Source organism: Rutilus rutilus (genome assembly GCF_951802725.1).
Source record: "Rutilus rutilus genome assembly, chromosome: 25".
Lineage (NCBI taxonomy): Eukaryota > Metazoa > Chordata > Actinopteri > Cypriniformes > Leuciscidae > Rutilus > Rutilus rutilus.
Window position 1 is genome coordinate 4,765,607 of NC_140229.1, and position 15,537 is coordinate 4,781,143.

A 15,537-nucleotide genomic window follows, 5' to 3' on the forward strand; every position below is an offset into this window, starting at 1 on the left:
CTTTAAAAGCACTAAAATGTAGCTTTCTGGCAGTTGATGTTGTTAATAATAAAAATAACAATAAAAATAATAAAAACTTTATTTTCTTCTGATTTAAAAACTTTATGAAAAAACAACATAGTACCGTAGTTAGGCTATACAATGTTTTTTGGACAAGTACCATGCAGTAGCTAGTACACTGGAATATTCCACCATGTACGAATATTCTTCCAATACCATGATTTTTTGAATATGGAGATTTCATAACCATAGTACAGTCAATCATTGATTACGATGTATTACCATTTTAGATAATTAGGTCTACTATGGTACCACTACAGTACAGCCTACTTGTTGTAAGGATTTCGTGGATGTTCTTCAGCAAATTTGTTCCTGTATCAGAAACACACAGACACAAATAAAGGCAAATTACAGATCATTTTCTGGAAGACTTCAGGAAAAAGTACACAAGTGATTCAAATAGGCAGGCAGATATGAAGAAAGTAAAATGCAGACTTCTGCGAAAGTTGTTTATTGTAGATAGAAGTAACATCAAATCTATAAAGAAAGTGCAATAGTAGTGTTACACTAAGCTTCATGGATCAGGACAGGTTTTTGACCTTTAAACTCTTTAAAAGATCCATTTTGTCCTTTGTTTTGAAACATTATGTTAACTGATTCATAAAAAGCATATATATAACTAACTTTACAAAACATATAAAGTACTACAATAGTGTGAAAAAAATTTAAGACTGGATGAGAAGTTGAATTATACTGCATTTGTATGCACAAGACAGCATGCTATAACATTGATGACCAGAACTTTTCCTTAATCTGAAATGATCAGCATGCAAACAGTAATTGTTGATTAATTTGGGCAGAGTAAAAAGTTGCTGCCTTAAATTTGAGTACAATCAACTTGGATTTTTAAGTCATTTCAAATTAAACTGACACCAAAAAAAAAAGTAGTGGAATCTTGTATAACAAACAAAAGTTGAAAATTACTTAACTTATTTTGATGAGTTAAAGCAATATAAAACATATCTTGTCATAACTTTTTGATCATAGAATGTTTTACAGTAACTAGACAACCTGTGCAAAACACAGTTTGTACTGTGCGTTTATACCACAGTTGATTAATTGAATTAAAACTGATAATTTTTAGTGACTCAACACTTTAAAGTATGCATGACTGGCACAGTTGTGTAATAAGTTCACGTGCTGTTTTCTCATTATCTTATCAGCCGTCGGCTAGACCTCCCTGCTCGTTCAGATAACGCCCGTACGCTTGTTAGCAAGACCACAATGTCAGCAGAACAGTAGAGTTCTTTCATATTGTATATTGTAGATATATAAACCACTACATGGGTTTTGACAGTCTTTTTATTGATAATACTGATAACATCTTAATACATTTCTTATAGCACACATAGAGAGAAAAAGAGGGAGAGCACATTGGAAGAACAGGTATGAATATTAATGAGAAGAATCAGGAGAAACAAAGATTTAATAATCTAACTTTTTCGTAACTGAATAAAATCCACATTGCAGGATTTGAGGTTACATACAAAAAAACAAAAACAAAAATCTGCAAAGTTGGAAGGCTCATCTTTAGAGAAACCGTGAAGCCATCAGATTAAAGATTAAAAAAGACATCGGGAGAAAATGTGAATACTACAAATTGATCGCTATTGGCTTGATGTTGTAAGAGCAGCAATGCGTCACCACTAGAGAAACACAACACTGGTTCACATATGAGTAACACTCAAACACACAGACACACACACAAGCTTCTCATTAGTGGCCTGATTAGATTACATCACTAAACCGTTTCATCCAACAGGCCCCTGATTGGAGAAGTATCCAGTTGATAACAGAGATTAAACTCTTTGTATAAACTCAGTCTATAAACTGCAAAAAAAAGATGTCTTCCTCAGTATTTTTGTCTTGTTTTCCAGTACAAATATCTAAACATTCTTGAATCAAGACGCATTTACCCGAGAAGCAAAACGACGAGATGCTTTCTGAAATATTTTCAGATGTCAGTTTTTGCTTAGCACAAGAACCGATATCTGCCAATGAAGCTGGTTTTTCAGACCTCATTGGCAGATATTTCTTCTTGTTTTAAGCGTAATTGTTACTTAACTTTGTATATATATATATATATATATATATATATATATATAAAAAAAGACAAAATATGAATGAATTTCACTTCTCGAGTAAATGTATCTTGATCTAAGAACGTTTAGATGTTTGTACTGCAAAACATACTGAAGACGACATTTTATTTTATTATTTAGGTGTTAAGTTTATTAGTGCAAGAAAATTGTGTTTCTGTTTAAGAATAAAAGTGAGTGAATTCTTGGATTTCTTGTAACATTATGCATTTTTTCTAACAAGAACAGTGTGGTAAAGAGCGCCCACTAAAGGTTTATGCAGCATTTGAGCAAAGCACATTGAGGGTTGCTGAGTAAATGCAAATCAGATGCTTACATTGACAGACGTAATTCGAGGTCCCTTTTGTAGACTGGCAGCCAAAGCATGATCCATTCCGTAATAAAAACACATGCATAATGCGACCAAGCGTGGCAGCGGCAAACGCAGGGATCGACCCACGCTAATAAATTCATTATTTCACATTTTCACATTTGGGCTCGGCCAACACTGCTCAAACAACAACAAACTCTTATACAAAAGCATGCCGTACAATCAGAATAGTTATGTTTTACCATGATAGTTATTATCAGTAAGTCATCATTTTTAGACAAAATAGTTATATGCACTTACAAAGCTCAGAAAATAGATAGAATCACCAGCATTCAGTATAAAATAAACAATGAAAAAAAAAAGAAAAAAAAAAGTATTATTGTGAAGTTGAAGTTCATGCAAATAGTTTCCATCTACAATATAAGTTAACACTATGCAGCGGTAGTTTTACAAGATGTCTATGTATTGAGCTGTTGTATTCTTCAATAAACACATATAAGAAAGAAATAACACCAGTTTGTCGACATGCAGATCGCCGTTTGCGGTGGATGTCGCATTTTTCACCATTTACAACTCTGGGTTCATTAGTGCCAACTGCAAAAGTAAAAGTCACATTTCTGAATAAAATTAAAAGCAACAGAAAACACAAACTATAGCCTCAACAAAGGTCATGTGACTTCAGTTGGCGGCCCACATTCAGTAGGAGATAAATCTTTTGACAGGATGCCAAAAACAGTACCAGTTGTCAGGAAGCCCCCAAATCAAACCATATGCGCGAATATGAGACCGTTTTCCAATTCGGCTAGATAGAAAGACAACACTAACAGAAACATCCCAGACAGTCGACTGTGCGTTATGGCTTTCAACATTTTAATATAGTGACTATATGCTTTCACATTCAAGATATCAGTGCCATTGTATTGTAAAACCACACGCTCACACTCTTAAAAAGGATACAAAAAAAACAATACTGCCTTAATAACTCCACATAAATTAGATATAAAAAGTTCCTGTGTGTACAGAACAAAAAGAAACGCGAAGAACTATAGCTGTAGGTGCCTGAGTCGAGGTGAAACGCAAAGTTCCTGTGACGAAGGTAGAAACACGTTAAAATTCGTCTCTTGGTTGCAGATCACCATGGTAACCAGAATGGCAATTTAAATCTCGAACACACGTAGCCAGCGAACAGCAGTACATTTCCTCTGCTGCTTTACGATAAAGGCCCTTTAAAACTACATGCTGTACGCTCTCAAAACGAGTCTCAACGGTCCTACAAGATCCCCAGAGAAAACTTATTCCAATGTTGCGTTCGGAGATACAATTATAACCCGTACCGACACTTGCTCTGTCTTTACAGTGAAATGATTGTGTAAACACTGCAAAAAATGACTTTCTTACTCAGTAGTTTTGTCTTGTTTTCCAGTTCAAATATCTAAACATTCCTCAGCGAAGAAGCAAAATGACTTAATATCTTAAGTCTTGTTTTAAAACAAGAAAAGAATACATGACTTTTTTTAATCAAGATTATATTTCTGACCCCATTGGCAGATATATTTTCTTGTTTTCAGCAAAAATCCTCCTAATTTTGAATTTTCTTTCTTTCAGAAAACAAAACTTAAAGGGGTCATGACAATTGTTTTGTCATATAAGAGGTCTTTGTACCATTAAAACACAAATTTCATTGCTTAAAACGTCCTCCTCATTATAAACAAAGCATTTGTTTAATCAAGCTCCAAAAACTGCTCGTTCTGATATTGTGACGTCACACTGGCAAATGCATTTGCATATGACTACTTCCAGAGCAAGACATGGACCAATAGTTATACATCATCACACCATAGGCCCCGCCCACTGCCATCAGTCGCTGATATTTGCCTGCGTCGGATATGAGCGTCACGTCAAAAGCAAATAGAAGCCATTATAATCCGTGATGCTGTCTACACTGTCCAGTTTCTGACGCACTCCACGCGCTTGAGTCTGTCGACAACAGGACGGCAAATGGTTTACTTTAATGGCGTCCCAGAACGCGTCGGAGGATTATATGTTTGTTCGGAGAACAAACTTTTTCAAACAAAGAAACTTTTGCTGAGAGAGGAAGCAGCCGACTATATTGAATCTGACAGAAGCCGCATAGCAAACTGTAAGTGAACGATTTCATAATGCTTTGATAGTTTTATGTGGATAATGTTTTTAAAACACTTACGTGCAATAGCGATGATACGGTTTCCTATGCAATGATGTTAGCCAATCATAACAGTGGCCGTTTCCTGACATGCCCAAAAAACGGGTCATTTCAGATTCAGACTCACCCTCAAGTTGTTCCAAACCTGTATGAACTGCTTTTTGGTTACCCATAATCTTCAAAATATGTTCTTTTGTGTTCAACATAAATTCATACAGGTTTTAAACAACTTAAGGGTGAGTAAATGATGACAGAGTTTTCATTTTGGGTGAACTAAACCTTTAACATTATAAGCGAACCTCAAGGAAAATATTAAAAATAAAAATAACATATCATGACCCCTTCAATATCTTAGGACATTTTGCATCTCAAGTAAATGTATCTTGATTTAAGAGAGTTTAGGTGTTTGTACTGGAAAACAAAAAAAAAGATTCACATTCTTACAACCTCACAGACAACTTTAACAAAACTTAGTAAATAGCATCTCAAATAAGACCGGATCGGCACTGACTGTCAATCAGCTGCTGGCCAATAAATGAGATTATGCTCCGATTTAGAGACAAACAGCTCAGCTCAACCTGTAGATATATGAGGCAAATCTCAATGATGTGATAATGTCAGCTGCCTCCAAGAGATTTGATTGTAAAAACCATGAAGCACCCTGATAATACAGACACTGATCACGGTTACGGGAAATCTGGTCGCCACCACATGTGTGTCTTAGAGACATTGACTATGAGTTTTGAATCTTAAAACCTTGTGTGTGCTGCTGCTGTTTTATTTGAATTTAAACAGCGAGCTGTGAACTTGAACATGTACAGCGCTGCCGAAGTACACTTCAGATTACGTGAACACCAAAAAAACCAAAACAATCGCTAATACTTAAAATCCATGCTTAAAAAAAGAGATTGAACTCAAAAGTGTTTTAAAACAAAACAGTAATTTGACCATCAAATATACAATCTCAAGAACAACAGCAATAGTTAGAATCCTGACGGAAGTAATAATCATTATAATAGTAGTAACAATAACAAGAATACAATAATAATAGTAATAATATTGTATTAAAACATGATCTACTGTATTCGGGAGTACCTGGGCACAGGGGGCATAAGGCCAGTGAAGACGAAAGTGGAGCGCAAAGGACTGTGGACAAGAAGGCAATCGTGCGGGTTATTATAACTCTAGACGGGGACCTGGAGTCTATGATGGCTCTCGATGATTAATATATGCAGTGCTGCTCTTGCGTCGGCGGTGAGTCTTGGCATAAAGACGTGCTGGGTGTTGTGGGAGGCGAGGGGTGGTCGGGACGCTGTGTTTTTCGAGAGCAGCCCAGCGGGCAGAGAGATAACTGTTGGTTTGCATGCAGGGGGAGGACGGCTGTGTCCAGCGTTGGAAAGCTGGAGGTTTCGGAGCGTTTCGACGCTGGACCCCTGCTGCCGTCCTATCAGTCCTCCCTGTCCTTCACCTCCGCTTCTAATGCATTCGCTGCAGGGCCGGTCTGAAACACAGAGAGACAGAGAGCTACCGTTAAACGAGATCAATTCAACTTGGAATACAGTGTTGTTTAAAGAAAGCTCTACATACAGTATGTATACATAAATTAAAAAAGTTAAATTCATCTTATTGTTTTTAATTTATATATTAATTATTATCATATATTCAATATTCATTGATTACATTAATAAACTTATAATTAAATTAACATAAATTAGATTACATTTATTTATATTTATTTACACTACCGTTCAAAAGTATGAGGTTGTTGTGATATTTATTGCTCTCCAAGGCAGCATTAACTTGATCAACAATACAGTAAAACAGTATTATTGTGAAATATCATTACAATTTAAAAGTGTTTGCTATTTGAATGTATTGTGTTTGAATAGAAAGTTCAAAAGAACAGCATTTATTTGAAATAGAATCTTCGGTAACAATATAAATGTCTTTACTGTCACTTTTGATCAATTTAAAGGGGACCTTTAATGCAAAATTCCCTTTTATATTGTTTTTAAACATATCTGTGTGTCCGCAGTGTGCACACAAACACCCTATTGTGGTAAAAGTCCATCCACTCTGTTTGTTATTTGGCAGTGGCTATTTGCACTAAGTGAAATTAGCATATTTTTCTTATTATATAAAAATAGCAGTATTTTCTTTGCAATAAATGTAAACAGTTAGATAGCATTTGCACCTCATGATTTTAGTACATTATAAAACAGTATGCAGTAATAACATATTGAGTGTAAATTATTGTATTTATTAAATAAATGCCGCCTTATTGGGACAATAAAACCCTCCCTACCCGATAAGCACTTTATTATCAAATAACCGTTGGGCACTTTTATTCCACTTTTCACATATTTTCTTCATATTTATTGAAAATAAAAGCTTTTTCAATCTGATATGCGACGGAAAAAGGAAGATTGAGTTCGGCAAAAGGCAGATTTGAACTTTGTGTGTTTTTTAACATAACCTTGTGTGTTTTTGACCATTTAAGTGTAATTAGAAAATAAGAGAACTTAGTTTAATACTCACGCAACACACCGTCTGACAGCCAGCTTTCTGTGCGCGTGCTTCGGATGTGTTCACTCAGAAAATCATGTATCAGAAGTTTTAACTGATATGGCTTTAAAACGCATTTTAGTTTTTGGCAGAGCATCCGAAGCAAGAGCTGTAAAGACACAGCCCTATTCTGGATAGGGGGTGGAGAACAGCAGCTCATTCGCATTTAAAGATACATGCACGGAAACGGCATGTTTTTGCTTCCATTCAAAAAAGGGGCATTTACAACATGGTATAATAAATGATCTGTGGGGTATTTTAAGCTGAAACTTCACAGACACATTCTGGGGACACCCGAGACTTCTATTACATCTTGTAAAAAGGGGGATAATAGGTCCCCTTAAAGGAACACGCCGACTTTTTGGGACTTTAGCGTATTCACCGTATCCCCCAGAGTTAGATAAGACGCACCCGCCGCTATCCTAGCTTAGCACAAAGACTGGAGGTAAACGGCCATCTTCTAACCGTATACATAATGGAAACTATATTCTCAGAAGGCGAAGCACTGCTACTTGGGCGGAGTGATTTGCTCACAGCACCTGAGAAGCCCCGTGGTGAGGAGCAGAGAATTCGCTCAGAGCTGGAGTAAATCACTCCGCACAAGTAGCAGTGCTTCGGCTTCTGAGAATATAGTTCCCAGTATGTATACGGTTAGAAGATGGCGGTGTCTCATGTGACCTTGTTATTTGTACACGCTGAGACTATACACATCACAACATGTAAATAGGAAAATGTTGGCGTTATTTTGTCACTTATTGGGAGCAGTATGCTAGCTGGAGCCATTTACCTCCAGTCTTTGTGCTAAGCTAGGCTAGCGGTGGGTGCGTCAGACAGAGTTACGGCACGCACGGAGATGAGAAGGGTATGTATGGACTCATCTAACTCTGGGGGATACGGTGAATAAGCTTAAGTCCCAAAAAGTCGGCGTGTTCCTTTAAATGTATCCTTGTTGAATAAAAAAATCTTAATTTCTTTAACTAATTTTAATGAATATAGTGTACATTTTATATTTATTTTTTAAATGTATTATCTTCATTTGCAACTTTAATATAGATTTAATGATTTTTTTTACACTTTCTGAAATAAGTCCAGAAACCAAACCAAAAGACTCAACCTCTATTGTGAACTAGATTCAGAAACTGCAGAAATGCAAAGCGTCACCTTCACTGGAGAGGAGCAGCGGGCGCACCGGAGCAGTGGAAATGAACATTCTGCCATTTGGAGTCCCGACGGTGCCAGACGCGAGTCTCCTCCGATTGGCTGCTGCGCGGTCGGCCCTGGCCATCCACAAACTGGGTGAGGCGGATGTAGGCGATGCAGGCAGCGTCTTCTCCGATCAGGTGCACATGAGGGTTTAGGATGGTGGTGTGGATGGGCTTACTGTTCTTGGAAAGCACTGTAGAGAAACACACATGCGTGGAGAAATATCATGTGCACGGTGCTACTCACATTTCCTGTGAATTACACATAACTGATTTCATTTATGTTAGTCCTTCTCACACTTACAGTTCTCAAAGTAGAATCTATGGAAGTCCATCCCCTCAACTAGGTTCCCCAAAGCCTCGGGTTCAAAGGAGGTCAGTCCAGGGTCACAGATTTTCCTGTGACAATGAATGATCCCATTGTGTATTATTATTATTATTCATGTAGCTGCTATAAACATGCGGACAGCTGAACTAACTTGCTCAGTGAGGCTCTCTAATTAAACATTTGCTCCACTATGAGAGTACAACTGAGTGTAGAAGAAGACCTGCTAATGTGTCCCTTGTGGCAACACTGAGAATGCAACACAACATTTATAAAAAATGCAAGACATCTGGCTTGAGTAGCTAAATAAGCATTTGCATTCTTGTATTTGTATTTGTACAGAGTATGTTTTGGGCCCTGTGGGTTGTGTTTGCGAGAAAGCATGAGGTAACGTACGCGTAGGCCTCAAAATCCCCATTATTGATGGCTTCTATCAGCTGCTCCGTGATCTTGATGATTTCCTGCTTGCGTGCTGTAAGAGAAAACAGACACAATCAAGCTAATTAATCCCACATTGGTCTCACCATTTTTTCACTCAAAATTGAAAAAAATAATATTTTACTCTTTACATTAAAAGACATACAGTATGTAAATTAAAAACCCCTATATAAAACTATTAGTCCATATCTATTAGCTTTGAGATCTATATGTTAATGTACACCTGATTATATATATTTTAAACAGATATATGCTTAAAACTGAGTAGCTCTTTCTGGAAAATATAATAGTTTTTATTAATCTTGGTTTTGGTGACAGTAGGTTTTTGAAAGAAGTCTCTTATGTTCACCAAGGCTGCATTAATGTGATCAAAAATACAGTAAAAACAGTTCAGTTAACAGTTGAATATTTTTCAATATGTAATTTTGGCAAAGTTAAATTTTCAGCATCATTACTCCAGTCTTCAGTGTCACATGATCCTTCAGAAATCATTCTAATATGCTGATTTGCAGCTCAAGAAACATTTCTGATTATTATCAATGTAAAAAAAAAAAAACATATGTACTGCTTAATATTTTTGTGGAAACCATGATACTATTCCTTTTAAGGGTTGATCTGATTTAAAATGGAAATCTTTTGTAACATTATAAACACTGTCACTTTTGATCAATTTCATGTGTCCTTGTTGAATACAAATATGAATTTCTTACTGACCCCAAACTTTTGAACGGTCCTTCCCAACTTCCTGTTTCAATAGGAAATACCTTAAGGATTTTTTAGGCACAGGAAATTTTTTTTTTTGCATTTATGGATTCTTTTAAACTATAGACTAACAGAGCCAAAGCTAACTGTTCCTCTCTATTGTACATGACAGGAACAGAAAAATGTCACGCTTAAGCAAGAGTGAACGCTCTAAAACACACACACACACACACACACACACACACACAGAGGTCAGATCCGTCTGAGAGGATGAGAAAGGTTTAGTTCTCCAGCTCTGCTGTGGACTTACCCAGTTTCTCAGTCATGGTCTTCAGTCTAGACCTTCATCCATTCTTCCTCAATTCTACGACTAAACACTCCCTCCTGATAAAGTTTGTACCTTAACCTGACCACTGGCACTTCATCCAATTCACATTTCGACCACTTTCCTCCTCCTGGTCTTCTCCCGTCTTTCCCCTGTTAACCGCATGGAGCTAGTTGAGCTATTCCTGGACCCTTAGATAAGGCTTACTCCATGTTTCCTCTCCCTCTCCCTCCCTTCAGGGAGCTTAGTGGCCTCGACACGTCCTTCAGTTTATCCTTGTCAATCTGACGCGACAGGCCTGATCTAAAGTCTCTGACTGGCGTCTCAGCTTTGATAAAAGTCCCACTCCCTTAAAGAGAAAACTGTATGTATGGAAGTAACATCAGAGCTGAAGCAGTTCAGTCACACTTTCACAAACTAGACTCAGGAAAATGTCACTTCAGATGTTCAAATCCTGCGCTTTTATCAGGGAAAACTGCCTCCTGCTACTGAATTAAGTCCCTGATACACTCACAGCATCTTTTTTGTTCTTCACTTAGGGGTAAAAAGAAGTTTGAAATATCGTGCTTCGTGCTTTCCTCTCAATATCAAAATAAAAACACAACAAAGGTGACAGCGATGAGAAAACTACAGTTAAGAAAGCATCTGATCATTGCAACGTGGATATTTTTGCACCAGCTCTATAACTCATAGTTTTCAGTCTGAGATCTTGTGATCCATATAAAGCGCAGGACGATCTAAAACGATTAACGTAAAAAACACATAAAGTGCCTAAATTTACTCAAACAGTGATATTAAAAGTTCAAATTCAGTATACACCTTACTGATGCATTATATGTACAGGTGAGCACATGAGACCCGAATATGAACGCCGCTAAATGGTTAATAGCTTAAAGCTACACTGTGTAATTTTTTACGTTGATTCTTAGCAAAAAACACTTTGTTCTTTCAAAATGATATGTGCTCATTAATGTGTAGTTACTTCTACCAACTAATCAAGTATTCTCGTTAGCGTAGAATCTGCCATTTAGAATACATACGAGCGAGTCTCTCGAATGGCGGCAGCCATGTTGCGCCTCCATCTTGAAAACACATTAGCCAAAGAGGGACATACCTGGAAATTCAAGCTTCGCCTTTCGCGTTTTTACACTCAGTGGCACCGTGACGAATGCGAGGGGGAGATTACTCGCGACTGCCGGCAGATTTGAAATAACACGGCCACCGTAGGAGTTAAAACGCCCTGGTAATGGGAGGGGCTAGAAAGTAATATTCAGTTGGTAGTCATAAACAATTTCACCGCTAGATGGGAGAAAATCCTACACAGTGTAGCTTTAACTGCACGTCGAGTTTATATTCAGGGTTCATCGGCTTGCCTGTACATGGTATGCATCATCAATAAGCTGTATACTGAATTTGGTCTTTTAATATCACTGTCTTACTACATTAGAACTTGGTACAAACTTGGTAAAAAGGACTGGCGGGTAGTGGAGGAAAATCTTGTTTTGCCCTCCACGCGGGCGTTCCTTTAAAGGTGCGATGTCGCGTTAAAACTACGAATTTAACACTCCAGTCAAGTCGTGCCACGTTGATTTATATAGCACTTACTTTATATGATAGAATGCTTAAAGTCAGCATGAAACATAAGTTGCGATTGTCTTTTCTTCCGTATTTTGGCATATATACATGTTTTTTTTTTGCTATGATCTCATGTGAGTGACAGGTTGTCCCGCCCTCATGCCGAAAAACACATCATCAGAGAAGAGAAGTCATTGCAAGTGGGACGGGAAGTTATTTTGATTAAAGATAACGAGAATTAAAAAAACAAAACATGAGGTGCACGGATAAATCATTTGTAATACTGCAATATTCCATAAACATTTTTAAATGGTGACTTTAAAAGCAAGCAGCTTTACAGTATTAAACATGAAAAAAACATTACTTTCTCTTTCGATTAGAATTACAGCTTCAATTTTACAGTGAGTTCATGTTTTAAATCACATTAGGCCTCGACGAACTGAACAGAAGAAATGAACCATGAAGAAAGGAGATTTCCACAGCAAAGAAGGCGGAGCCAACGGTCAACGGTAGTTCGGAGGTGTTCATGAAGTTGGTTTTGGCAAGATCCTGAAACAAACTTTGTTTTGGCCTGATTTAGCTTTGAAATGACATCACAACAGTTCGTCCTTCGATTTCACTTGAAGTATATCAGGTGCAATGTGGACTAGACTTTATGCTAAAATCACACTCACTCACTCACTCCACTATATACTCACTCTGCACAGACGCAGAGGGGGGCGGGGTCGGGGGGGAGGAGGGCTGGGGAGGGGGGGCAGAGGTTTGGGAGGAGGTCGACTCGGCCGGAGCTTGCGGGACAGGTGCACGGCCCACACTGCTCACCAGATCTGTGAACCGGGCTGAGTGGGTCGGGAAAGGGAGGAAAGCATCAACCCATCGTGAAAGACAGAGAGATGGAGAACATGTCAAGAGATGAAAAGGAAATGAATGACAGCAGACAAATAACAAGATGCACGGGGCAGTTGCGTCCGACTGAAGGGGGTATGCGTCAATAACAAGGGTAAACGGTCAACGCTTGGGGCGAATCACAGTATGAACAAGGGTCCATCGTTAAAAGTTCACGTTTTTCTTGTTAATTACCTAAGGGAATAAATTAAACATCATGCACAGTCACATTATAATAAGTTAGATCAGTAGCCTAGAAAAAGTTTTAATAGGCATGGAGCAGGTCGGCTCATGGGGCCTGACATATTAACAACATACAATATCTGAACACTACTCACTTTATCCTAATAACTCCCCTGTTACTGGAAACTTAAAAGTTATAAAGCATAATACTCTGTCCAAAACGCATAATAAGAACCATAGCTGACAGCTAAAAAAAAAAAAAAAAACCTTTATTATTAAATTACTTCATTTAAGTCTAATTAATTTAATATTAAATGAACATTTAAATACATCATAGATTATCAATATTAATGAATAATTAATTATTACAAACTAAAAAACATTTTTCAACACATTATTAAATTATTAATAAATTAAGCTTTTAATTTAATATTAAATTAATAAATTAATAAATTAAAGTAAATTAAAACCAATTATTATTATTAAATTAAGTTAGTTTATTCAATATTTAAATATTAAAATGATTATTATATAAAATACAAAAACAGATTAATTTAAAATCATTAAAATGAACAATTATTACAAACAAATTACTTTAAAAAACATTTAAATTTATGACAAATGAGTAAAATGACAAATTATTAAATTAAAATACTGTATTAAATACTTTAATTCTTAAATGATTATATTCATAATTATTGTTAATAATGATAATAATAATAATAATAATAATAATTAAAATGAATAATGTTATTAATAATTGATTATTAATATTATAATTACAATATCAACAATTACAAAATAATTACTTAAATGACAAAAATATATTTCAACTAAATAATTGAAAGTTGATTCTGGCCCCTGTGCATGAGCATGATGGCTGGGGTCTGCAGGGGGCGCTGTACTCACTCTGCAGGATGGGGGTCTGTGGAGGGGACTGGGTGGAGAGAGCAGTGGCTTCAGTATCAGGGCCGGTCGAGGGTCCTGAGCCCCTGCGGGCGCAGCCCAGGATGTCGGTCAGCTTGGTGGCTGTTCACACATCGGGGGGGTGATAGTGATGACCGATGGCAGGTGGGAACAAGATGATACTAATGATACAGATTCATCCAAACTCATGCATCTTAAAAGGCACAATATGTAAGATTTTTGGATTCAAATATCCAGAAACCACTAGAATATATTTTGTTGACTTATGTATTTTACAGTATCCCAAATGTTTTCAACAATGTTTAAATCCAGAGAAATCAGTGTCATTGCATCACCTGTTAAAGGTATATTTCACCGCTGGAAAGATGAATGTGTATTTAAATTGGGTAATTTATGTAGTGGAAATGTGAAATTATTTTAGAAGTTGGTGCCTTCTAGACTGAGAAAAGTCAGAAAATGTATTTTTGGCTCATGTGGATGAAAGACTACAACTCCCAGAATGCACTTGATTCGCTGCTCTACGAGGCCACTCCCAAGCCACGCCTACCGGTTACAGAGGGCAGTATCGGAAGAAATGATACAGCTAGGCTACTAGTCGACTCGAAACTGAAAAGACGGCGTTTTATCGTGAGATCCCCCTATGGGCGGGTTGAAGACATGCGGAACGAGCTCCTCCTACTGGCTGGAGTCTCTCGCCTCTGCACAAAAAGCCTCAGATGAGCTAAATGACGATTTTTACGTCATCTGAGGTTTTTTTCCAGACACACAATACAGAAATCTCTCGTCTCAGGGGGACATGAGGGAGGGAAGCACGTCATGCGAAAATACTACCGGGTTTCCACTGATACAAAGCTTAATGCTAATCGGTGAAGTATCCCTTTAATGACGTCATATCCGTGTTACCGGTTTTACTTCCGTAAAATCCGTGGAAACACCACAAACGCTTTTATATATTACACGTTTTATTAGACAGGTTTGGATGCCTTTATTGACAGAAAACGAATCATTGTTATGTAGCTCAACACGGTTAGTCTTATTGTTTGAATAGCTTGTTTTCTTGATTACTGCGAGTAACAGGTTTGTACCCAAAAAGTAAATCACTATAAACACAGAGTAATACAGCATTTTCTCCACCATACAATGTTTTAAAATGAATTGCATGCCATTTAACAACACAAGTCATCCAGGTTTTATTAATATGATATCAATCTAGCTTACTGCAGTGTGCAACAAGCGTCTCATGGCGAACGCACAGAGTAACATTATAACATAACTTTCAACACACTATACTTTTAATATGATTGTTTTGACCAAGTAAACAGTGCTGCAGTACCCCACAATTTTAATTCGTCAGATAAAGTGACCTGTATGAGTAGTAAATCAGCACTTGTGGCCGTTTCAGTATAATAAAATAAAATAATGTGAATTTAAGTGATCAAACGTAACTGCAACAAAGCTCAAGTTCAGGGAAGGACGAGGCGAACGCTAAACGCAACTTTAACTGCGGCATAAAAGCATAATAAAAACAGCACGGTAAAATATGCTGTGAACGCGCCCTGCTTCACGCCACAGTAACGTTAATAAAACTTTAATACATTAGCTCATGCATGAACACGAGTCCCGTTTGGATTGCTTTCCATCGGCTTTGGCGGTGAAGACGACACCTCCCATGATTCCACACTGCATCATCAAGCTACACCTGTGTTACTGTTTTAAATGAGCTACTGTACCTCTAGCAGCGAAACTTACATACTGTGCC

At 37.3% G+C, this 15,537-nt stretch overlaps 1 protein-coding gene across 19 annotated transcripts in view; it reads right to left on the minus strand.

Annotated features, from left to right (window-relative positions):
• Positions 1 to 5,414: 5,414 nt before the first annotated feature.
• Positions 5,415 to 15,537, minus strand: part of camk2b2 (calcium/calmodulin-dependent protein kinase (CaM kinase) II beta 2) — a 71,922-nt gene continuing 61,799 nt past the window's right edge. For 16 of the 19 annotated variants that reach the window (XM_084400171.1, XM_084400169.1, XM_084400183.1 and 13 more), the window contains 4 exons: positions 9,140 to 9,215; positions 8,723 to 8,817; positions 8,378 to 8,612; positions 5,562 to 6,152 (listed from right to left, as the gene is read on the minus strand). In XM_084400171.1, the coding sequence (XP_084256297.1) occupies positions 8,380 to 8,612; positions 8,723 to 8,817; positions 9,140 to 9,215 (404 nt within the window). In that variant the 3' untranslated portion in view covers positions 5,562 to 6,152; positions 8,378 to 8,379. Of the gene's footprint in view, positions 6,153 to 8,377; positions 8,613 to 8,722; positions 8,818 to 9,139; positions 9,216 to 12,481; positions 12,623 to 13,760; positions 13,881 to 15,537 lie in introns of all 19 variants that reach the window. The other 3 variants (XM_084400172.1, XM_084400180.1, XM_084400170.1) reach the window with 3 other exon arrangements.